The 26015-nt window shown below is 41.8% G+C and overlaps 1 protein-coding gene across 5 annotated transcripts in view; it reads right to left on the bottom strand.

Annotated features, from left to right (window-relative positions):
• Positions 1-13066: 13066 nt before the first annotated feature.
• AEBP2 (AE binding protein 2) overlaps positions 13067-26015 on the bottom strand; it is a 38898-nt gene continuing 25949 nt past the window's right edge. For 2 of the 5 annotated variants that reach the window (XM_077468658.1, XM_077468662.1), the window contains 6 exons: positions 23879-23926; positions 23659-23783; positions 19888-19955; positions 17490-17603; positions 17317-17383; positions 13067-14251 (listed from right to left, as the gene is read on the bottom strand). In XM_077468658.1, the coding sequence (XP_077324784.1) occupies positions 17329-17383; positions 17490-17603; positions 19888-19955; positions 23659-23783; positions 23879-23926 (410 nt within the window). In that variant the 3' untranslated portion in view covers positions 13067-14251; positions 17317-17328. The remainder of the gene's footprint in view (positions 14252-17316; positions 17384-17489; positions 17604-19887; positions 19956-23658; positions 23784-23878; positions 23927-26015) is intronic. The other 3 variants (XM_077468659.1, XM_077468660.1, XM_077468661.1) reach the window with 3 other exon arrangements.

Here is a 26015-nt window from a genome sequence, read left to right as displayed (position 1 = left end):
CTCTGTATCCAATTTTATATTTTTTTAAATTTCATTTTAACATTATTATTCATATATACTTTATGGTTCTATCGTGCTACTATTCCATATATTCAGCATGTTGATTGTAATTGATTGGAGAATTTCATCCATATTTTGAATATCAATTTTGAGCTGAAATCTTAACCATTTGACCTCTGGAAGGTTTTATCCCCTTCATGACCCGGGCATTTTTTACTATTCAGCAGTGTGCCACATTAACTCTCAATTTTGTGGTCATGCAACACTGTACCCAAATTAAATTTATATAATTTTTTTTCACACCGATACTTTTGGAAAAATAAAAAAAAATAAAGTTTCTACTTTGATATAAAACCTATTCAATTAAAAAAAATGGTTATAAATTTAAGCCAAGTTGTATTCTGCTACATGTTTGGTAAAAACAATTAATTGGTTTGTGTGAAAGTTATGGTATCTACAAAATATGGTATATATACTTATATTTCGCAGCTATAGATGATATACTGGTATAGGCAGTTGTGACGGAACCGATCCCACACTCCGATTGAGTGCTTCTGTCATATACCACTTTCTCCCAGCCTGAATATAGATATCAGATATTCCAACCGCTTCCAAGTACAAAACAAGGCGACACTTGCTTAGCTGCTCAACATGGACTCCTTTATTAGAACCAAAATGCCAAGTATTTATATTACAGTAGAAGACTAAAACCTAACCTAATTAGCATGAGCTAATTATCTAAATAAACACTCAGACTAGTTGACTGAGGGATAAGACTTTTCGGCTCCTAGCTCACTAATAATTCAATAAACATTACCATAAACATCAACACAGGGTTAATTAGCCCAAACAACAATGTGTGGAATACGATTACAAGCCAGACTAGACTCATTTACATTATACAAGCCAACATACAGGTGGCTGGAGTTCATGACATTAACATCTGACAGTGTGTGTCCCAACAGCATGAGACAACACACATTATATATATACAGCATTGAATCTGACTAGCACAGATTATAGTGGGGTTCTCATTCACCCTGTGCCCCCTAAAATCCAGGGTCCATAATCAGTCGGCAAAAGGCTTGCATTCAGTCCTCTCAAAAAGCCTGTGTCCCGGCTAGGTCTGTCACAGCAGTGATCAGCGACTTAATAGTGGGACTGTGATAGTGTGGCAGAAAATCTGACACTAACAGACACTGGCATGCTAGTGACAGGAATAATGATCAGTTATAATACTGTAATAATGACACTGGCTCGGAAGGGGTTAGTTGCCTTATGCCGCGTACACACGACCAGACTTATGTCCGACAGACTTTCGAAGGAGTTCTGCCGGAGTTCTGACAGAGTTCTGACGGACTTTCCGAATGAGCGGACTTGGCCACACACAATCACACCAAACTCCGACGGATTCGAACGTGATGACGTGCGACTGGACTCGAATAAGGAAGTTCATAGCCAGTAGCCAATAGCTGCCCTAGCGTCGTTTTTTGTCCGTCGGACTAGCATACACACGAGCGGATTTCTCGGTAGGAACTGGGTCCAGCAAGTTCTTGCGGAAAAATTTGAACCATGTTCCATTTCTAAAGTCTGTCAGACTTTTGCGAATCAAAAGTCCGTTGCAGCCCACACACGATCGAATAGTCTGCCGGAATCATTCCGTCAGACTTTTGATGTTGAAAAGTCCGGTCGTGTGTACGGGGCATAACAAGTGTAACATGTGCTGCTTTTACTCACAGATCTGGCTGTTTTTTCTTCATGATTTTCAGGGCGAACAAACAGCCAGATCACTGTCCTGTGTGTTTGCAAACACATGCATGTCCCAAGCCTACTATAAAACAACAAACATGCCTATACTGACCTGCTCTGAGCAATGGTTTTCCACAGAGTAGTCATGATCATCTACCCCCCCCCCCCCCACTTTCCCTGGGGGAACCTGTGTGTACTCGCTCCCGAGTCCCACTGCTGCATCTATTAACACCCTCATCACCGGATTTGAATGACAGCAGCGGGAGTCAATTGTTCCCTCTGCTATCAACTTGTCATAGAATGCATTACAATGAAAAACCTTAAGGCTTTAGGGCCACTTTAAGAAAAAGCATTTTACACTGAATACAAAAATCCAATTTTTTTCCTGTCCATCAAGGACCTAAGGAAGTCTTGAACTATCAGGATCTCCAAAAGCATCCAAACTGAGGAGTGGACAACAGCAAACAAAACATGAAAACATGATCCGCCCACAGATTTGGGAATATTGCGGGGCTCCACAAGTAAGGATACATGCAGGAGGCACGTATATCCTTCTATGTTATTAAATTAGAAACAATGACAGTGGGTTTACATCTACTTTAAGTCAACACAGGTTCTGACAAAGTAGCCCTGACTGTCCAGACATTGCAAAGGGTTCAGGTGGATCCTGAACCTTCAGAATTCAGCACTGGAATCTACTTATTACTTGGAATATCTGGGTCTAGCACTAGACACAGTTCAAGTTAGTCTTTTATCCCCCAGAAAAAACGTAAAACCCTCTGCTTCCAGATGCATACTCTTTAGTCCAGGAACCACCTGACTTTTTTCTTCTACATGAGTCCTGGCTGTTATTGGTAGACTTCTTTGAGGCAGTCCTTCTTTCCATATTGCACTCCAAATCCCAACAAAACAGCATTCTGACATCATGGGAAAAAATCAGTCCAGTCCCTGGAAACACTGGTTCATCTGACAAAGACCAGGTTGCCCCTGGCCTGGTGACATATTATTCTGAAGTCATAGAAGTCCTTGCTTTCTATCTTCTGAAAGATCCTCACAAAAGGATGCCAGTCTGTTGGGCTGGGGAGGAGCCCTGGGCAACTTGTCGGGGCAGGGGACTTGGAGGTCAGAGGAACCTTGCTAGCCAATTAGAATTGTAGAACTTCGAGTGAATTTGTTGTTCCTGCAATGCTTGACCTTCTCATTGTAGGGTCCTCCAATCAGGATGTCAGAAAAAATAAACAGCAGTAGCATACATACTGTAGACCAGTGGTTTTCAAGTTTTCCTTTACTTAGCACAGCTGCTTTAACCACTTGCTTACTGGGCACTTAAACCTCCTTCCTGCCTAGACCAATTTCAGCGCTGTCACTCTTTGAATGACAATTGCAGTCATGCTACAGTGTACCCAAATACATTTTTTTTTTTCACAGAAATAGAGCTTTGCTGGGTTTTTTATTTTTTGCCACATAACACAAAAAAGGACCGAACGTTTTGAAAAAACAAAAAAATAAATAACAAAAACCGTTTCATAGTTTGTTATAAAAGTTTGAAAACAGGTAATTTCTCTCCCTTTCCTGATGAGGCTGCACTAATGGGTGGCACTGATGAGACACTGATGGGCATTGATTGGCAGCACCGGCAGGTACTGGTGGGTGGCAGAGTGGGAACAGAAAATGCAGCAGCGGCTTTCTGTGTGAGGGACAAATGTCCTGCTGACAGAAGCCGGTGATTTTCTTTTTTTCTCCTTACGCTCATAGCGCGAGGGTAAAAAAAAAATACCAATTACCGATCTTCTGTTTACATCATGTGATCAGTCGTCATTGGCTGACAGCTTAACACGTGGTAAGGGGCTGGGAATCCATCCCTTACTCTGATCTGTGATCAGCCGAGTCTCAGACTTGGTAATCACAGAGCGTGCAACCCGCAGACAGCACTCGCTCAGGGCGACATCCATGGGCACCCTCACGGCAATTAAGGCCCGCACTATAGCCATCTTTTGGGTATAGCGTGGGCAGCAAGTAGTTAAATCAATATCAATGACATGGTATTGATAAGAGCTTTTTTATTTAAGGGAATTTCCCAAAAGATGGCCTGTTAGGGATACTCAAAGACTGAGGTTGAGAACCACTGCTGTAGACCATCACAGAGGAGTCAGAAATCTAGCTGCAAATCTTGTCCCGGGTAGAACTTCACAGCTTTTCCTGTCATTCACAACCCATTGTGGACAACTGGCAGGCAGACTCTCTCAGCCATTAGCGCCTAGACCGGAGGGTGAAATCTTGACTAAAGAAAGAAAAGGGGGAGAAAAAAAAATAAAGGAGGAATGCCGAGAGCAGGAGGGGCTATTCTTAGCTGGCCTACAATTTGTTTTTCAGTGTCCTTTCTGCTGTAGGCAACAGTATAACCCAACAGTGTCTAACTACCCATATACCTTAACCACTTGCCACCCAGGCCAAGCCTGACACTTCTCTCCTACATGTAATAACAGAACCCCCAAACAGTATATCGATTTTTTTTTCTTTTAGCAGAGACACTAGAGAATAAGATGGTGTTTGTTGCACGGTATTTGCACAGCAATTTTTCAAAATGTGTTTCTTGGAAAAAATAGGATTTTTATAACAGCTTTCCTGTAAAATCATTTTCTTTGAAGTACATCATGGGACACAGAGCCATAGTAGTTACTATGTGGGTTATATAGGCCACCTTTAGGTGATGGACACTGGCACACCCTAAACAGGAAGTTCAACTCCCTATATAACCCCTCCCCCTACGGGAAGTACCTCGGTTTTGTAGCAAAGCAATATATGTGTATACCCAAAAAGGAGGGGAGGGACCTCTGTGTCCCGTGATGTACTTCAAAGAAAAGGTTTATACAGGTAAGCCATTATAAGAATCCAACTTTCTTAATCATACATCACGGGACACAGAGCCATACTATGTGGGATTTCCCAGAGCAATGCCAACTGAGGGGAAGGAGACACTAATAAAAGTAGGGTGCCATCAGGCCTGGGGACCTATACTGCTGCCTACAGTATACTGCGCCCAAAGGCAATAGCCTCATGCCTTCTTACATCCACCCGATAGAATCTGGTGAACGTATGGACTGAGGACCAAGTTGCGGCCTTGCAGATTTGAGCCATGGAGGCTTGGTAATGCACTGCCCATGAAGCACCAACAGCCCTGGTGGAGTACGCTTTGATTTGAAAAGGTGGAACCTTCCCTTCAAACCATAAGCTTGAATAATTACTTGCCGGATCCACTTAGAAATAGTAGATTTTGACTCTGCCTGTCCTTTTCTAGGACCTTCAGGCAACACAAACAAAAAACATCCGATTTTTTTTTTTTTTCTTGAATCTGAGTAGTCCTCTTCAAATAGACTTTGACTGCTCTCACTACATCAAGAGAATGTAGCGACCTTTCTTCCAAAGAACAGGGTTCTGGAAAAAAATGAAGATAGAAAAATATCCTGGTTTAGATGAAAACCTGAAACCACCTTCGGCAGAAAGCTAGGCTAGGGCACTAATACCACCTTATCCCTGTGAAAAATATGGCTCTTTACAAGAAAGAGCAACCAATTCTGATACCTTTCTTGCAGAACATAGGGCAAACAGAAAAACTAACTTCCTTGTCAAGAGGATCAAGGGAGTATGTTGTATCAACCTAAAAGGCTGTCTTTGTAAACCTGACAAAACCAAATTCAAGTCCCAAGGTTTTAGAGTGACCTAACCGGCGGATTAAGTCGTGTCACTCCCTGTATAAAAATACGGACCAGTGATTGCGAAGCAAGTGGGCATTGGAATAATACTGATAAGGCCAAGAGCTGGCCCTTGATGGTACTCAAGGCCAGCTTAATTTCTAATCCTATTTACAGAAAGGCAAGATATATACCTTCTAGGATGCTAACCCCTGGACTCACACCAGGAACATATGCCTTCCAGACTCTATAATAAATGACTCTGGAAGCTGGCTTCCTTGTATTAATCAAGGTAGATATCACTGAGCCTGAAATCCCACGATTCTTCAGAATGTGGGTTTCAATAGCCAAACCGTTAAATATAGCGTTTGTAAGATAGGATGGAATACTGGTCCCTGCAAGTCATGGACGTGGTGATAGGGTCCATGGGTCCCCTACCGCCATCCTTACGATCTCTGCATACCAAGATCTTCTGGACCCCAAGAACCACCAACTTCTTTTCCTGCTTGATCCTGCGAAGAAGTCGTGGTAGCAGCAGAATAGGAGGGAAAGCATTATTCAAAGAGAACTGATCCCACAGGGTCACCGACGCATCTGTTGCATATGCGAGTGGATCCCTTGTTCTTGGCACAAAGTTGTCGACTTTTTTTGTTGAACCTAGATGCAAACAGTCCTACCTCCGGAATCCCCCATCTTTGGCATATAGGCAGAAAGGTTTCAGGGTGAAGGGACCACTCCCCCGGGAACAACTGCTGGCGACAAACGTAGTTTGCCTACCAATTCTCTACCTCTGGAATGAAGATTGCCAATATCCGTGGCACCTGCTTTTCTGCCCAGGCTAGGATATGGTTTACCTCTCCCTGGGCTGCATGAGTTCTGGTGCCCCCTTGGTGATTGACATAAGCCACTGTTGTGCCATTATCAGATTGAATCCTGACAGGACAAACACGCAACCTGAATGTCCAGGCACTTAGGACTAGGTGCGCTGCCCAAATTTTTAGAATGTTAATGGGCAAGGTCCTTTCAAATCTGGACCATTTCCCTTGGACAATGGCCTCTTCCAGGACTGCTCGCCAACCCGTAAGCTGGCAGCTGTTACCATCTTCCAGATAACTGGTAAGAAGGATTTTTCCATTCTGCAGATTCTTGAAAATTTTCCACTGAGACTCCGACACACCCTTTGGCGACAGATGCTTTGGAAAATCTAGCGCTTGGACCTTCTTGTTCCAGGCAGACAGGATACTGTTTTGCAGCAGTCTTGAATTAGACTGCGCCTAGGGAATCGCTTTGAATGAAGCCACTAGCTTGCCCCACAACCTTATGCAAAGGCGAATAGAAGGACCCTTCTTTGCCCTGAGCACCTGAACCAGCTCTTTTACGGAACTGATCTTTGTCTGGGGTAAAAGCCACTCTCTTCTGGGCATCTATAACCAGACCCAAGTTTTCTAAGCCCCTGTACACACGGTCTGAGATTTTGCCAACCAAATACGTCAGATTTTTCCCATCGGATTTAGTCCGACGGATTGTGTCCGAAACTGTTGCATACACACGGACGGGCCAAGTTGGCGAAAAATCCGATCTTTCAGAACGTGATGACGTAATTTAGTTACGATGGGACTACATTCAGGCTAGTGGCCAATAGCTTTGATGTAGGAATTTGGTCTGAGCATGCGTGGCACTTGGTCCGATTAAAATGCTATACACATGATCGGATTAGGTCCGACTGACCCAGTTGGTCGGGAAATATTTCCAACATGTTGGAAAATTGGGTCGGACGGAATCAGTCCGATGCATACCACACACAGTCGGATTATCTGACGACACGGTCCGATAAGACGCATTCCGACAGATTCTCCAACCGTGTGTACAGGGGCTTAGTCTTCTTAATGTTTTTTTAAGGAGATCTCTCTAGGTTGAGGACCCAACCTAGGTATTCCAGGTAGCCGATTGTGGAGACCATACTTTGGTCTAAGTGGGTTACCGACCTGTCTATCCAGAGCAGGTCGTCTAGGTATGCTACAATTGTTATAGCTTGAGTCCTTAATCTGGCCAAAGGAAGGGCCAGAAATTTTGTAAACACCCGAGGAGCAGTAGCTAGACCAAAAAGGCAATGCTACAACTGAAAGTGAAGTTATTTTTGCAGATATTTTTGATGAGCGTGGAAAAATAGATACATGCAGGTGTATGCATCCCTGATCTTATAGGATGGAGACAACAGATTGTGGATCGTGGAAAAAGTGGATATTTCAGGAACCATTTTAGATCATTGAGATCTAGCATGGGTCTGACATCCCCATTTGTTCTTTGGCACCATGAAAAGGTTTGAAAAAACCCCTGCTCCATCCGGGACCGCCGTGATCCTTTTTGAGACAAAAGTCAGACTAATGCTTGGAAAAAAGGACTTATCTTTCACTGGACTTATGGACCTTTGCCCTGAGGAAAACGAGGCGATGGGAAATCTCTTAAAAAGAAAAGGGGGACAAGTGGGACTTTAAATGAAGCATGTCAATTGAAAATAACAATGTATGAATACATGTGAATAAAATAAATTTAGATTTAATTTATAATAAATGACCCCTAGGGGTTGTCCATGATCTGAATGCATACAATGGTAGTACAGTAATATAAATATAAATATAGATATACACTCAATATATTATCATAATAGTAATCAGAGAATCTGGAGTATAGACAAATCAATGGACATACATGGATGCAGTTCATAACAGAAATACATAAATTACTAATCAAAAATCATAAAATCACATGAATGAGTACAAACTCTATAGGACAAAAATTGATATCAAGGATTAAAATAAGCTTAGGTAGGCATCCTTAGTTTGAGAACCCGACGCGTTTCTTGGCTTCTTGCCAGTCATCAGGGGTGGGATGCATGTTTTTACTAAAAAAGCAAATAAATATGACAAATATTAATATAGGTGGAACCTCAGTTAAATAGAGAGAGTATCAAATTGGTCCACTTAATTGATAAAGTGACTTACAAAATAGCCCAAGAATTGGGCAGAACTTCCAGCAATGGGAACTGTTAGAGCTGAGATATAACCGTCTCATCCGGGGTTGAGGCAGGGTTCAGACCATCCCCCAACAATGTCAGGGGGCAGGCCAGGGGGAACCGAAACAGACATCCTCAACACAGGTCCACTAGGTACTAAATGTATATGTGTGTTACCCAAATCTGCGAAAAAGAAAAAAGAAAAAAGTGTGATGGGTTACCAAAAAAAAAAAAAAAACCCAAAAGCAGGACACTGAGTGTTGGATTAAACGTGTTGAATGAATATAGCTAATTACTGAAAAGTGTGTGTGAATGAGATATACACAAATGATTGGGAAATAGGATAAGACTAAATGTGTGTTGAATAAGTGGGAATGGATGATGGGGAAATACAAAATCATCCAATTCAAATGTGTAAAAAAATATATGTGCAGTGCTCTGAATGAAACAATGTATGTGCAAAAAGGAGAGAAGAAAAACAAAAACAAAAAACCATGAATAAAACTCTATTACCCATATGTAGAGTTAAGGAGTGATCTCTTCCTAGTGGAGCGCAGTGGAGGAGTGAACTGTGTCTGTCCCAGCTCTTATACCCCAGGCCCTGGGCGGATCCCTGCCAGCGTCAAGCATGATGTCTTTTGCAGCTGTGAGAAGATGAGGGAACACTCACAGCTGAGGATAATCCATACCTCAGTGGGTGCCCATCCATCTTAGCTGCAGCATCAGGTGGAAAGACAGAACAAAAAACAAAACAAAAAAAAAAAAAAAAAAACACAAAAAAAACACACACGAACAAACAATAGACTCCCACCTTGCAGTGTCTGTTGACACCACTCGAGGGGCCCATTTATGCATGGCGCCGAAGCGCTGAGATCGAACCCCACCACCCCTTGTAATCCACAAAGGGAGGTAGCTGAGAAATCTCTTAACTCTAGTCTGTAGCCTAGAGCTATAATTGAGACCATCCGTCTCGAAACTCTTCCTGCCAGACCCTTGAGAACTGAAGAAGTCTTCGGCCCTTCTCGAGGGAGCGGGGGCGTCCCTTCACAACGCTTTAGTGTTGCGTTTTGTAGGTTCCCCCCCCCCCGGCTTCTTTCGTCACTGGGGTTGACCCTGAGGTCATCTTGAACCTGACGGTGGAGGCTGGTGCGACTGCCTGAAGGCAGACACCCCTGGTACTGGAGAAAAGAGCCCATTTAAATGAGGGACATTTTACTCCTTCTCTCAACTGGCAAAAGGGTACCTGTTCCCATCCCCAAAAGCCTTTCAACATGGAAAAAAAAAAAGCCAGGAGCTTTTGCATGGCGCTTCAGCTGACCACTTTTCAACCATAAAATTGTATGGCTATACCCCAACCCAATCGTAAAGCGAGAGGTTTGTAGAATAGAATATCTGATTGTGTCAATTGCAAAATACCAAGCCCCTGGCAGCTTGGCTAAATCCTGGGCTAGCTGTTCAGGGAAAACCTCGAGCACCTGTCTCAAATGGTCTCTCCAGGACTGACATACCCCAATCGCCACCACTGCAGGTTGAGCTGCTGAACCTGACAAAGAGAAAAATGTTTTGTAACAGGAATTCCAATTTTACATCAGTTGGATACCTAAGCATTTGAGCATTGTCAACCGGACAAGTCAAATTTTAATTTACAGAGGAAATGTCAGTTGCCGGTATACTTGACCTCTTAGTAAATTTTTTCCTCCATAGGATAGCTTTGAAAACTGTTCTTTTTTTTTTTTTTTTTTTTTTATTAGGAGGAAAGAATGCTTATCTGGGTGATCCCACTCAGAATAAATAAGCTTTCCCAGCAATGAATGAACAGGAAAGGCATGCACAGTTTGAGGAAGCTTCAGTGACCCCAAACCAGAAGTGGGCTTTTTCAACCGACCCAGTTACAGGTAACTTAAATGTGGAGCAGACCATTTCAGTAAGATTGCACCAGCAATTTCTCAGCCTGTAAAGCTGAAGAGGGTCCTTCCTCACTTGATTCCTCAGAAGAGTCATCATCAGTCTCTTCCCGGTCCCCCGAGGGGGGATCATCATCCTTCTCCCAGAGCTTCTCTGTTTGAGGGTTCTGGGCGATAGAAGGGGCCTTGATGCGTTTTCTTCTACTTTGTGAAGATGCGATTAAGGTCATTAATCTTTCCTCTAATGCACTCATGGCTGAGGGATAAAACCTCCTGAGTAATATATACAGGGACTGAAATACCAGAAGCAGTTGCAACCCCAAACCCAGACGGCTCACTCTGACCAGCCTCCCTAGGTTTTTCAGGGGGAGATGGTGTTGCAAAGGGAGGGTCCTCAGGGAGGGAGATCCCCTTGAGGCCTTATTTTTTGGGGTATTTGTACCTCCCCTTCTGCCTATAATGCTAAGCAAAAATGCAGAGGTACTACCAGAAATGCACCCACTGCTGAGCAATATAGTTCAGCAACTGCTGCTGCTATCAAGGCTCAGGCTGATGCTAAGTAAATGTGCCTGGGAATGCCTGTGTCACCCACTCTCCCATGCAATCCATCTGCTGCATCTCTCCTCTAGCTGTGTGTACCTGCAAAAAACGCACCTTTATAACCAAGCGTGACCCTCCTCCGACCACCTCCTCATCTTTTTTCAAAAAAGACCGATTTCCCGCACAAGTGGGGGCTCCGATCCGACTGGATCGCATGTGGAAGGGGGGCTGGGGCACCGCTGACGGCCCCATGGCCTCTAACCGGGAGGAGAAGCTGTGGGGGGATATTCCTAAACAGAAAAACACACCATCCCACATCCTACTTGGAGCATGGGCTCGAAGGAAGTGTGCAGCTTGTGACACTGAGTCAGGACTGACAAGCATGGAACAGGTACGTGCTCTTGACAGCCCCCAGTGGTGACTATAGGCATAGCAAACATTTACTTAAAAGGAGAAAACCTACAAGAATTAGAAGAATTCCTTAGGAATCTCCCTTGCCTTATACAGCTGCAGGGTTCTGTGGTAAAACAGACCCAATCTTCACCGCTCACGGTGGGCTCCGTAAAAATAAAAAAATAAAAAAAAAAACATTCAGGGACAGGGGCCCCCTTTTCATCGGGGGATTCACAACCCTGGGCCTGTAAAAAGCACCCCACCAGGAATATGGCTGAAAAAAAAAAATACTGGATCCCGGGGTCCAGATCTCTAAAAAGAGAAGTGTTACAGGTAAAACCTTGTTTCTTTGGACACAAGGCCCAGGTACCGTTCAATTCGGCCTACAAAAGACACTTTGAATGGATCCAGTTGCATGGCTTGCCCCAGCAAGGAATATTCCAGTGTAGCACAGCACATCGTTACTCGTGACCAACACCCAAGACACTGGCGAAAAAAAATGGAGGTACTCCCTGTAGGGGGAGGGGTTATATAGGGATTTGAACTTCCTGTTTAGGTTGTGCCAGTGTCCATCACCTAAAGGTGGCCTATATAACCCACATAGTAACTACTAAGGCTTGGTGTCCCGTGACGTATGATTAAGAAAAAAAACTTTCATGCGTAAAAAAAAAAAAAAAAAAAAAAAAAAAAGCAGTAAAGTTAGCCCAATGATTTTGTAGAATGTGAAAGATGATGTTATGCCGAGTAGATATCCAACATGTCATGCTTCAAAATTGCACACGCTCATGAAATGGCACCAAACTTCGGTACTTAAAAATCCCCATAGGCGATGCTTTCAATTTTTTTTAGTTACAGAGGAGGTCTAGGGATAGAAATATTGCTCTCACTCCAACATTCACCGTGATACCTCAAATGTGTTTGAATGCCATTTACATATGTGGGCACAACTTACGTATACATTCACTTCTGCGAGTGAGCATGGGGGGACAGGGGTGCTTTACTTTTTTTATTATTCTTTTTTTTATATTTTGACACTTTTTTTAAAAAATAGTTAATCGCTTCGATTCCTATTACAAGGAATGTACATATCCCTTGCAATAGGAATAGTGCTCGATAGGTCCTCTTTAAAGTGAGATCTGGGGTCAAGAAGTCCCCAGATCTCACCTCAAGGCTGGCAAACCCAAAATCAAAAAAATAAAGATCATAGCTTCCCAGCCAAGGTGGCGTAATTTTTTCGAAAGCAGAGGCTGGGCATGACGTCATAACATCACACCCGGCCTCCGAAAGATCATGGATAATCCAGGGACCATCTGGCCCACCGGAAATCTCTATGGTCAGCATTCGGGGCCAGACTGTTCCTTCTCCAGTTCACTGATGGCGGGGGCGAGCTGGGAGAAGCACTGGAGGGCTCTTGCCACCTATAAGAACAATCAAGCGACCGAACAGCCGCTATAATCATTCCTATGGTGACGGGAATTGAAGGCTCTAAAAGACAATATTTGAATGATGCCTGTAGCTGCAGGCATCAGATATCACCGCTCAAAGTCCAGGCGAAAGCATATGACGTTACGTGGATGACAAGCCGTTAAATGGACAAGAAAAAAAAACAAATTTTTTAGACAGAATTACACATTTAACCCTTACAGCAGTTGGTAGAAGTCTGCGTCTGAAATGTTTAGCACTTCCTGTGATGGACTGTAGAAAGAGGATTAGCAGACACACCAGCGTTTAGTGTTCCATTACGCAGAGTGTAAAGGAATTACATCACACAACACTCCTTTTTTTCTAATATTTTATTGTAAAAATTAAAAAAAAAAAAAATTCCACCAGGGTGCCATCGTACCATGATAGAAGTACAAATACATAAACAAATAACTACATCAGAATCAAGGCATCTCATGGTGCCCTAATGACAGTATACAAGTCCCGAGTCATTGGAAGTGCTTTCACTAAGGAAAAGGGAAAAAAAAACGCAGATGGGACAGTGGCAGGCAGAGGTGGTAACATCTCAAAGCAGAAGAGTGTTCATAAACTGCCCCACGTGCATCATTTCCCTTTATAGAATGTAGAGGGAGATAACAAAGTGCCCTACCGTAAAATGCAGGGACGTCACCAAGTCCTCATTAGCTGGGCAGCGTTTCCACCCACAACACAAGACAATATTAGTTTGCAGGGACATTTTTATTGTTACAAAAAGGTGCTTCTTTCATTTCATTATAAAAGGGAAACCTGGCCTAACAAAATGGACTTTATGATTCCCAGATATGTACAGTAATTCTCATGCTTCTAAAAACAAATCTACAGAAAGGTAAAGTTCATAATATAAAAATATATTACAAATCTTCGGGGATTATTTACAAGGGATGCACAAACAGCTCCAACATTTGGACAGGACCAGTAAATAAGCTTGATTTTCAGTTTTCTTTGTAAAAAAAATATAGTTCTTTCAGCAGATCTCATGCCTGACTTTGGTGCGTTATACATTTTATAGGTCATTAAAGTACATCTTTCTGATTCCCATGATTGTTGTCAGGATTGTTGGGGGGGGGGGGGATTTTGGGCACCCCCAGCAGATACATTATTGGGGATCATTTACTGGGCTGTGACCCAGTGAATGGTTCAGATGGAACATACTGGTCAGCAAATTAAGCCAGTACAAGAGGACATCCGCCACGAACTGGGATAACATGAGATCACAGCACAAGTTACATTAGACTAGGGCGGCCATCATGCATGGCCTGACATGGCAAATCAGGGAGGAGAGATAAGCAAGAAGCCGACATTTATACCCCACAACACAAATGTTACAATCAGTGTACACTGCAATCAAAGACTGGCGGGACAAGGATTAAGCAAATGTGCAATTTTCCAATCAAAATGTTTCTCAGTGGTGAAGACTGTGCCGCTTCTCTGGTGCCATCTGCCGTTATCTTCTCTTAAGATGCTCCTGTGGCACAGCTCTGAAACACAAGATACTGGAATGTTAGCAGGGACTGGCAGATTCAGGCTTGCCACATGTGCAGAAACTGGTACAGAGCTTTGTGGCCCCTCATCCCAAAACATATTTAGACATTGAACAATATAACCTTGTCAGCATACAAGTTTCCCATCAAGGTCACGGTGTAGGATGTAAGCTGGGGGTCAGCCGTCACCTGCTCAATCCCCCTTCCTCCAAGCCAACATATCAGTGAAGGAGACAGAAAATCAGGAACACTACAAGTTCCAGATGGATCTCCTCTAATCTGCTTGGTAAGTGGGCAGCCCTTCATTCTTTGCTCTGGAAGTCAGCAATCAGATTATCCTTTTATGCTTCAAGGTCACTGAGGTCTGAGGTCTAGATGCCCTGGGCAAATTTAGCAGTGTCCACATATATCAGGTAAATTGTCAAGTTAATTTTCCATACCTAAAATTGTTATTTTTTTAAGAATTTTGAGGGCATATGGTGCACAGTTTAAGAAAAAAAAAAACAAAAAAAAAAAAAAGCCACAAAAACAAAAATGTATTTTTTTTAATATTGTAATTGCAGTTTCAAATTACAGCATTTAACAGGTGAATACTGCCGACTTATAGGCTAAAGGCTTCTTTTGTTAAAGCTGTATTTAACCCAAAATTAAATTGCAGTTTACCAGTTTTTACATGAGGTGGTTGCATTAGTTTTCTTTTTTTGTAGGCTTTTTCCTTTAATTTCCACCCATCGATCCTGCCAGTAAGTTTTTTTTTTCCCAATTTACTTTAAACAGACCAAGCTGTTGGGAATATTGAGACAAACCATTTACCAGTGACAGGGATGCGCTTACAATGGTCAGCTTTTATTTACAACCCTTATCGCAAATGGGGAAAAAAGCTGTTGCTGTAACTGCCGATAAAGAGTGGAGATCGGGTTCATTTTGTTAGTCAAGTCTATCTAAATCTGCTAGTCCATCGAACATTATGATCCCTCCAGAATGACAATGCTGCTGTCCAAAAAGTGTCTGTTACTACTTCATCCAGAATGAAGACACCTTATGTGTGTTACTGGCTGGATCACAAAGTGAAATAAAGTAAAAAAAAAAAAAAAAAAAGCCAAAAAAAGCCCCAAAAAAAGGAAAAACTAATGCAGAAACCCCATCCAAGGATTGGTGAGCTGCAATATATTATATTTGTTCTTGGGTTTAATACCGCTGTGGACGTGTTGACACGCGTAGGGGAGGGGCGTACAATCACAGGCAGAAAGTGATTGTGCAGCTCTTTGGGGATACTATACACTGACTGATGTAGCCTGGTGTGCTGGAAGCACCAAGAATATGTGAGTACCTCCGTTTTTAAGAATAAAGTATATGCTTTAACTATATAAGCACTATTGGAGATTGTTTTCATCTACATGTACCTCGATATCTAGTGACGCACAAGAGTGGATTTTGATTTTGGAGCACTATTGTATGGATAACCAGATCAAGAAGCCTTTTATGGCATATGATTTGCTGATGAACCCACGTTCTTAGAGACACATATGAACTGCACTTGATTGTATTTTTATTTATTGCATGGAATATTTCTTACACATATATATATTTTTTTATATTTTTATTTTACATTGAAATGTATTATATGAGCTGATCTTTATTGTTTAAATATACAGCACAGTTATTTTTGGATGGAGGGCAGAGTGTGAAACTTATATTGATTTTATTTCAAATAGATACCCAACATGTCCTGCTTTAAATTTGTGCATGCTCATGGAATGGCAACAAACTACGGTACTTAATCTCCATAGGTGTTGCTTACATTTTTTTTACAGGTTACCCGTTTAGGTTTATAGGGGAGGTCTTGTGCCAGAATTATTGCTCTTGCTCGAACGATCTCGGCCATACCTCACGTGTGGTTTGAACACCGTTTACATATGCGGGCGTGACTTAAGCATGCGATCGCTTCTGCACATGAGCATTGAGGGATGGTGTGCTTTAAAAACTTATTTTTTTATTTTACTTTTTACACTGTCCCTTTAATTACTTTTGTGAACATTCCTTCTAATAGAAAAAAGCATTACAAGTCCTTGGCCAAAAAATGTAATGGCCAAGAACTGAAAGGGATGTTGGAGGTCGCTCCGGTCCTCCAAGGGCATCTGCCGAACAGGATCGCTTCCGCGTTTACTGTCAGGTCTGGTAAACCCGGAAACCACTTGAAACAAACCTGCTACACCCGTCACCTAAACCCCCCCCCCCCCCCCCCCAAAAAACAACAACTCTCCTGCCGCTGGGATCACTTTTATCTGAAAGCTGGCCGCTAACAAACAAAAAAAAAAAGGATACCGGGGGTTATGGAAACTTGCTGCTGCCATAACCCTAGTATTTAAAGTAAAAAACATGATGTAGATTTACAGTTAGGCAGTTGGTTAAAAAGTACCAAATAAACTGTTGAACCTGCCAGAAATCTCTGCTTTTCTCAGCGTTATCAGTCCTGCCTAGGTCTCCTCTGTGGACTTCAGAACACCTCCCCCATTCTCAACAAGTAGTGAGGTGATCTGTAGTGACAATCCTGCTTCTGCATAGACAGTGCAGTGAGCGATTGTTGTCACCCAAATCACCAGGGGAAAAAAAAAAGAAAACTCCAACACAGCCACCACATATAAGGACAGGCAAGCTCCAATATTACATTTTTCTTCTCAAGTTTAGATACACTAGAGATTGCAGATGGAAAAATTAAACCACTGAGAAACTATTGTTAAATTTGTTATTTGTCAATCTACCAGCCAACTAGATAGCAAGGACAAAGCAGATACTTGACTGATAAGCCAGGGATCAGACATTGCATGTTTTACCAAAAGGGGAAGATATGAGTGAGCCTCAATTTTCCTGGTGGAGTTGCTCTGTGTATGCTCCCCCTCCCCATCTGGGTAAATAACAGGGCACATTACGCTAGAAGGAGGTAATGACCAAAGAAAATCAAGAACAAACAGTTGATATTTGTTTACCAGCTAAGGAATATGGAAATATTACACATTTATAGTAAAAAAAATAAAAAATAAAATAAAAAAATGTATACAAACCAGGATGGGTTCTTAAAAGCAGTGATCTTTCAGTGATCCACTGAGTGCCATCCTTTTACTAGGATTTCTGTACATCAAGCACAAAAAGCATCAAACAATAACTGTGTAGATTAAAGACAAACATTTACACTGGACATGAAGAGTGCGAGCAGGGAATGTGCATAGTGACTGACCTGTATATGTTGGGGTCCAAGAGCAGGGCGGTGTCGCTCGGGAGTTTGGATAGGTGGACAACCTTTGTCTTCAACTGGTGCCATTCTGTTTCGTTCACCCAGACATCCGGGAGGCTACAAGCAAGGAACAAGTCAAAACATACAGCATGATCCGATACAATCTGTATGTACGTGGCAACAAAGACTATATTAAAATGTCAAAATATAAAATGGTTTGTTTTGGTCAACGAGCAAATTTGCGGTCTCATTCCCGACACCCAAAGAAAGAAATGGTACAGTTTTAGTACTTGCCCTAAAATCTTTCTTGGAATCTTTTGAGGGACACAGGTATTCAGAGAGTGTATGGTTATACTGGTGCCTACAGGGTGTTGGGTGACTGGCAAACAGAAACCGAAGTCAGTAGGCCAGTCCCTGTATAACTCATGCTCTACGCAGCAGGCCCCAGCTTTGGGGGAAAGCAGTACTAAAAGCAAGCACAACAAACACAGGGGAGTAGGATCTGTGTTCCTCAATGGACTCTCTCCCCCCCCCCCCCACCCAAAATAAAACAGTAAGTACAAAAATCTTTTTTTCTCAACCATTAACCACTTGCCACTCAGACAATCTTGGCATTTCTCACATAAGGTACATGTTAAATTCAGCATTTTTATTTTTGGTACAAAATAGAGACCCCCCAACTATTATATATTTTCTGAAAGCAGAAGCCTTTGCACAAAAATGTGTCAAATGAAAATTTTCAGGAAAAAAATAAAATAACACACTTTAACACATTTTAGTGCGTCCAAACAATACCAAATTTTTGGTAAAATATAAAAGATGTTGCGCCAAGTAAATAGATACTAAACATGTCAAGATTTAAAATTTCGCTCACCCGTGAAATTGTGGCAAACTACAGTACCTAAAAATCTCCATAGGTGAGGCTTTAAAACTAGTTTAGAGTTAAACGTGAGCTCTGGTGATAGACGTATTGCTCTCACTCTGACTTTTGCAGCTATATCTCACGAGTGGTCATTGTTTACATGTGTGTGCGGGACCTTACGTGCGCATTTGTGTGTGAACAAAAATTGTTTTATTTAAAAGAGAAGCATGGGATTTCTTTTATTTTAGAAAAATACTTACCTAGGTGTATGCAGCATCGGCCCAGTGTTTCATCTGTCCCCCACAGGCTCTAAGGCCGAGAACTAAGCAGTCAAACAACGCCGATCGCTTGGTTCTCACAGCTCCCTGAGCAGAGAACACCTCTGAAAGCACACACTGAATTCACAGGTCTTAGAAGTTCGTGACCCAGAGAGAGAAAAACAGATATTCTCACACTCTTAGGAGTGAGGATGCCTATTCATTGGGAAGGGGTCTTTGGGGACGATTTGATTGCCTTGTACCAAAAGGAAGGGTTGAACCTAGATTTTTAATTTAAAGCCTGAGTAAAGTATTTTGAGGCAGAGGGGTTGCAATCTTCCACTGCAGAAGAAAAATACAAAAAATTTCCCTCCTGTGATATTATTTGGTCAAAGAAGTCTGGAAAAAAAAAAAAATACATGTAAAGTGCTTTTTCCAGGCAGCTTCAGCTGTTTAAGCAATACAATTCTACACATGTGAATGGAGATTAGGGCCAGTTTGGAAATGTGTCAGCACATTCTAGGGCATCCACACAATGAAAGCAGAGCGGGGGTAATTTTGCAGCAGTTTGACATACTGAAAATGCAGTGACAGCTGTTTGCAGGGCTGGGCCTGCAAGAGTAAAGAGAGCCTTTATCCACTTGAAAACCAGGCCCCCCCCCCCCCCCCAAAGTTTAAATCCGTATTTTTTGTGAACTTTTTTCCTGGAGCGCCCCCTGGTGGCTCTGTTGTGAATTTGGCACTGCCTCAGTGGAAATGCTTTACTGCAACTCAGATTTCCTTCACTAAATAGGTACCTAAACAGCTATTTTAGTCTAGCATGGGGTCAGCTACCAGTCAATCGCGATCAAGTTCCTGTCATGTCAACCTACAAGTACCCCCTGTACCATAACCTCATAAAGAGGTTGTAAACCTTTGTGTTTTTTCACCTTAATGCATTCTATGCTCAGCAGGATGCACAATCCAGTGCAAATAAAAGCTGATATTTAGCGTTAGTAGTGGGGCACAGAAGCTGCACACACACTAACCGCCAATTATCATAAAATAGTGTGGGGGCACTTTATTTTCTACCTGACCGACAGCAAAAAGAAGGAACCCCATACACAGAAAACCGTGGATTCCCTGAAAGGGAAATTAAGATATTGCAACTGGCAGCTTAGATGCCCACAAGTGTTCAGCACGGGACAGTGACAAAAGGAGACAGTCCCAGATGTGCTCAGCATGGGACAAAAGAAGATAGAAGGGGAAAGTCACTGAAAGCAGATAACCATCACTGACTCACATGTCTTCTGGGGTCCAGTGCAGCAACAACTTCACTTTTCCAGAATCTTCTTTTCTTTTTGCAATCACCTGGAAGAAAATGTCATATTTAGAACATTAGAAGATTTCAGAACAATGTAGAGCTTTATAAAGTAACTGAAGGGGAGTATCAGGGGGCAGTTTATAAAGACACTGTCATTTTGCCCTGAATGACAGGGTCTCTTAAAGTGGTATTAAACCCAAAACCTAAATACCAATCATTAGATTAGTAACTGTACTAGGTTTTTTGTTCCCCTCCGGGGGGAGGGGAGTGTTACAATACTAGCAAAAACATTTCCTTAGGCTGGCCATACATTATACAATTTTCTTATACCATTTTCCTTTCGATTTACCAAAACCATATAATACGAGGTCATACCTAAACACTTTCAATGTATATGTAATCAGGCAGGCCCTTGCACTACGTAGTTGAGGGTAAAATCAAATAAGAAAATTGTGTAATGATTGCCAACTTAAGCTAGGAAACAGATAAAACAGTGTTAATACCCTCTTAAAGACTAACTCAACTTTTGTTTAGGAAAATTTCCCTCTGGGTGATCTATGTACATTTTAACAAACATTGTTGCAGATTCCTACCTGTGTCCATGTGGTAAGTGAATCTAAGGGGAGTGGTTACCAAATTATCAGTCAGCTGTTGCACCTGCAGGGCTCTAATGAGGAAAATGCATCCCTTTAGATGTTATTTCCTATTGGGAGTATCTTACAAAAAATAAAATTTTTGTTGCAGAGGATGCCCGATTTCGGACTTGCAGATTTCTGGGAAAATCTGTGAGCCAATCATACAAGCAGGAAATGTTTCAGGGGGCGGTCTGCACACATTCTGTGTACAGAACACCTCCAGGTAGCCATATTGTATTTTACCGAAAATTACAGAGCTTCAGAAAGTTGTGGGCTGTGGGGCTCAGGGCAAGTACTTAGGCTTTTACTTAACACAAGGAAGGCTTAAAAAAAAAAAAAGTAATTTTTAACTACAATAGGACTCGAGTCGCAATTGTACGTTATATTTTTTTTTTTTATTTGCTATTCCCCCCAACCCCAAATGAAAGGAGTTACCCTTTAATTCACAGCTCCAACCCAGTGCTTAGATTGAGGCTTCCGATGCCTCTACAATGCATAATCCACAAGAGGAATAGTCGGCACCAGGGATAAATAAAAAATAAAATAAAATGATCTTCCTTCATTGAATTACTGAGTTACAGCTGTAAAAACAGCCAACACGTTTCGACTGTCAGGCCTTAGTCATAGCTGACTGAGCCCTGATGGCTGAAACATGTTGGCTGTTTTAAAAATAGTATAAAGTCTAAAAAATAAAAAAAAAGGAAGCCAATACAGGCCATCATACCCAACAATTGCTAAGCTGCAATATAATAAATGTTTTAGGGTTTAATACTGCTTTAAGGCCTCATGTACACAGCAGCTGGTAAACCAACGTTTTTTTCCAGATGCCCCTGAACTCTCCTCTGTGTTATCTTATCAGTACATGTACACAGGGTCGTTTTTAGGCAGTTGAGTTTAGAAGCATTTTTGGAAAGCGAAAAAAAAATGCATTCAAGACGGATGTTCAAAGGCATTTGAAACGCCAAATACCTGTAACAGCTTGTAAACACTGTAGCTCACATTTAGCCACGTTTCGTTTACAGGCGTTTTTAATGGAGATACATTTATGACCATTTACGATGTAAAAAACGCTTCTAAAACGCAAATGTGGCATGTAAACATGGCACAACGGACGTTTTTAAACATTGGTTAATAGCTGTAAAGTTCCATCGTTCAGGAGTTTTTAAAACGTCCTGTGTACATGAAGCCTTAAAGTGGTTGTAAACCCTTACAACCAACTTTGACCTACAGATAAGCCTAGATTAAGGATTACCTGTAGGTCCCAAGAAATATCTCCTAAACCTACACGTTTAGGAGATATTTACCTGAAGACAGCACTGGGTAGGCCCCCATGCGCATGAGTGACGACATCGCTGCTCCTGCGAATCACAGCACCGGAGCAGCGAAACCCGGAAGTCACTCCGGGATCCATGTCAGCGGCGGACATGAAGACGGAGGACCGCTTCGGGGGCTTCGTTCTCAGACAAGTTATTCATAATGAGCTACTATGCTATGCATACTAGCTCATTATGCCTTTGCCTTACAGGGTGTGTTTTTTGGGGGGTTTTTTTAGCCTTTACTTCCTCTTTAAAGTCAAAGTTGCAGCTCTTAGAAGTGGAACATATTACTGCTACATCACTAGAGTCCAGAAAAAGTGTGGATTTGGTTTTTATGCTGTACTTGCAGAAGCCATACATGGCCCAATAACTAAAACCAAAAACAATAATAATCGGACAATATAAAAAGGCAGTGTCTGGCAAGTTAAAAAATGTATAGGCCTCAACTGCTGCCCCTGATGTCAAAGCACTGCACAAAATTTTCATCGAAAGTTAGCACATTTCTATTGAGACTATCAGCAGTATGTCAGAGACTTTCCAACATTCTAGATCAGTGATCACAGCCACACATCTCCAGAGGTAAGAAAAAGATCATATTTTTGAGCAGAGAGGGAGCAGATCTGCTAGTGCCATCTGCCTTTGTATTGTCACTGAGGCATTCATTCCAAGATATGGAACACACAGAAAAAATGGTTTCAGGCCTTTGTGAGGAGTCGTCATTATTTAAACATCGCTGCCTACAGAAAACATACAGATGTACAGCAATTCTTATAATTTGGTTTGTGGTAATTAAATTTGTTGTAAAACTGAAAATCTGTTTTCATAAATGTAGGTTTGGAATTTCATTCTAAATTAAATTAGAAGGCAGTACAACACAAAAATACTACTAAAAAACCTTTATTCTGTGTTTTTGTCTCAGGTCACAAGACTGCATCGCTCTCTGCTTCTGAACAACTTGGGTGCCGAGTGCACTTTGCACTGCAGTGAATGGTGATGACAGGAAGAGCTGCTGTCAGACACTCCTAGCCACCCCATCAAGCGCCCAGCTGCTTATGACACCAGCAGCATGACCTGATGCCCTGGGGTGGGTGTGAGTGTATTACTTACAGTAGCTCCTCTTGTCATTGCAATTCATGGTAGGGAAGACTGGTCCCTCCCACCACCACTCAGGACGACATTTGGAACAGAAAGCAGAAAAACTGTAGACATGACTTTTTTTTTTTTTTAAATCATTTGGAGCATATGCACCAAGCAGTGGCAATGCTGCAGAGAGCAGATAAGCCAACAGATTGTCGTCACCACCATTAAGCAAGAGGAAGTCACAGGCAGGTTCAACAGATATTTTCACAAAAACAAAACGTATGGGGAAAAATAAATAAAAAAAAGGAAAAGTTACAAATACTACAAACTTGTTGTTTTCCCCTTTTTATTGGGATTACAACCGTGCTTTAACAATCTTCCACTAGTTTTTGGATGTTGCCTCTGTATAAGGGATATTGTAGAAAGGCATCCTTCTGCTTGAAGTGCATACCAAAAATGGGTCAGCAAATTCTAATTTTTTATCAATGTAGATGACAGTTCTGAGGCTGCATTTGACCTGATTTGTGCTTCTTTGATTTAGCCAGTCCTAGATGCAGCAAAGCTCAGTCTTTTTCTGTTTAAAAGCTGTGCTTGAGAGTCCAATGTTCACATGCAAACGGCATCATGTGGCGACCACTTCCATCTATACAAGCTGAACAGGGAGTGGTGGCCCTATTGTAAACGAACCAAAGCAGAACAGCACTGCCTGTCTCACTCACCATGCTGTGAAAGACCACACTGTTCCCCTTCCCTAATGATTCGATCTGGGCTGACAAGTTGAAGCAAATGGCACGATGGCGAATGGCGTCTAGTGTCTGAGCATCGAAGAAGTCATGTGGTCTGGCTGCAAAGTAAAAAACAAGTCAGGTTCTGCTAATAGAAGCAGGACAGTGGACAGGGCACTGCAGGATGATGATAAATGAATGTGGCTATTAATACCTCTTTCTCTAGAAGATGGCTGCGATCTCCGGCAGGAGTCAGCTCTTCCTATGAAGGATTGTATTTAAAGATAAATATTGCACACTTGATTGATTTTCTAGAAATCTACAATCTACAGCTGAGATTCTGAGTTTATTTGGTACTCTATGTATTGAAAAACAGCACAAAGCATTCAGTCGTCACCTCCCCTGAAAAGATCTTTACATCATAACCTACAAGACCTCAAAACAAACTGCAACATCTCAGCTTTACGGCCAATTGTGAAGGAGATTTGTCTAAATGGTGCTTGATAACAGTTCACCTTTGTAGGCATTCCCCCCCCCCCCCATGCACAAATTGAGAAAGTATGCAATCTCATATCCTCGACAGGATCTAAAAGCATTCAGGTCATTTAAACATGCTGCATTTTTACGTAAAACAAGATCCAACAAAGTTTAGTTGAAGTTTAAACACAATTTGGAAATCTGCTTTAAAGTGGAACTTTCATCAGAAATGTAAGTATTGACACATTGCTTAAGTACCCACACTGTTTGAAACCCAGTAGTTTACTCGCTCATCCTTTTCTGCTTAACCTCAATTGTCCTCTATTCTTGGCACTTTGCCGAGAATCAGAGCACTGAAGCAGTCACTAGAGGGCGATCTGCTGACAGCATAACACATGCTGCTGTTGGGGGATTGGAAGAAACCACAGGAAACAGAGCCTGTGCTGGAGGATAGATTAGGGAGAGAGAAAAGCAGGAGAGGTGACAGAACAGACTGCTGCTGCTGCTGGGGAGAGTGTCTATCATCTTCATGATTTTGCTCTCCCTTGGCAGCACTGTGAATCCGAATGCTCTGCAGCTCCTGCCTTTCCCCCTTTTGCTGAACTAAGACATGCAGTCGAGGCTGGAACTATATATTGCAGAATGTGTAATATTTTTGAGACAAAGGAAAGGAAAGAGATTCAAAAAAGTGACTGCTGTGGGCTCCAGCAAAATGGCAGCCTCTGGGAAAAAAAGTAACAGAAGCAATGCTAGAGGAAACTTACAGCACACCCTAATTTTGCTGGCATAATTATTAATATATTATGTATAATATGTTCCTTGCTAAAGAACATTGTTATGAAGTTATGAATAAAGTTCTGTTTTAAGCAGTAAAGTGTATTTAGAAAGTTGGGCTTTGGCAGGCTGCTATTAAATGCTGGATATTATCACTTTATGTACCTAAAAAAATGGACCACCTGCAACGATCACTTTGTATATATTGTGTATAACCAACATTGATTCCTGCTGCACAAAGAGTCCACTGTGGCTTAGTCTGATATAAACCAGCAAGATGGAAGAAAATACACAGTAACGGGATATGACGGTCCCTTTAAGGGGTAGGTTATAAAGGGAACTCACAGTTTGTAGAGATGTTATCTCGTCCCATCTGTCCAGGAGATTTCAGCATACTCATCGATTGGAAAGATTAGGACTAACTGATTGATCAACTACACTGAGACTGCAAAATCTGTGTTTTATTACCAACCAGAACCCAATGGAGTTGACTCCTAGATCCACAATTTGTACTGGATATAATATACAGTACTATGGACCAGCTTGGGCAAAGACGAAGGTGCCTATGGAGGCGGTAACTGTCAGCCAGCATGGAGGAAACCCAACCCCGACCGATAGGGAGAATGCAGGGGCCACCCTGACAATTACCTCCTCGCTTCCTTCCCACCAAAAAACATGTAGTGACCTGCCAAAATATTCTGTACACAACCCTGACCATGCTGTAGATAAAGCTGACATGTTATAGATTTTGTCAGAATCAGCTGCAAATAAAAATCAGATATAAACATTTCAATATAAAAACTCTGCACAACCAACTCAAAAGTGCATCAAATTAAGCATATATAAAAAAAAATAAAAAAATAAAAAAAAAAATAAAAAAAAAATCATACATAAACACACACCACATCTATAAAACCTATGTGAAAAAATATATATTACTCCTACATTCAATAAAACCAGTCCAAATTTTTTTTTCAGTGACCATCAGTAATATAAATATTGCCGTACTGTCCTTCACTAGAATTGTAAAGTGCAGTCTATAGGGAATAGTAGAAGAAACCGCATTGTGCAATATGTCAACTTGCCATACAGATTTATTA

The sequence above is a fragment of the Lithobates pipiens genome, unplaced genomic scaffold (assembly GCF_037356315.1).
Source record: "Lithobates pipiens isolate NorthernLeopardFrog02 unplaced genomic scaffold, aLitPip1_a1.2 Scaffold_8, whole genome shotgun sequence".
Taxonomy (NCBI): Eukaryota; Metazoa; Chordata; class Amphibia; order Anura; family Ranidae; genus Lithobates; species Lithobates pipiens.
Note: the sequence above shows the minus strand (reverse complement) of the source record. Positions and strands in the feature narration are given on the sequence as shown.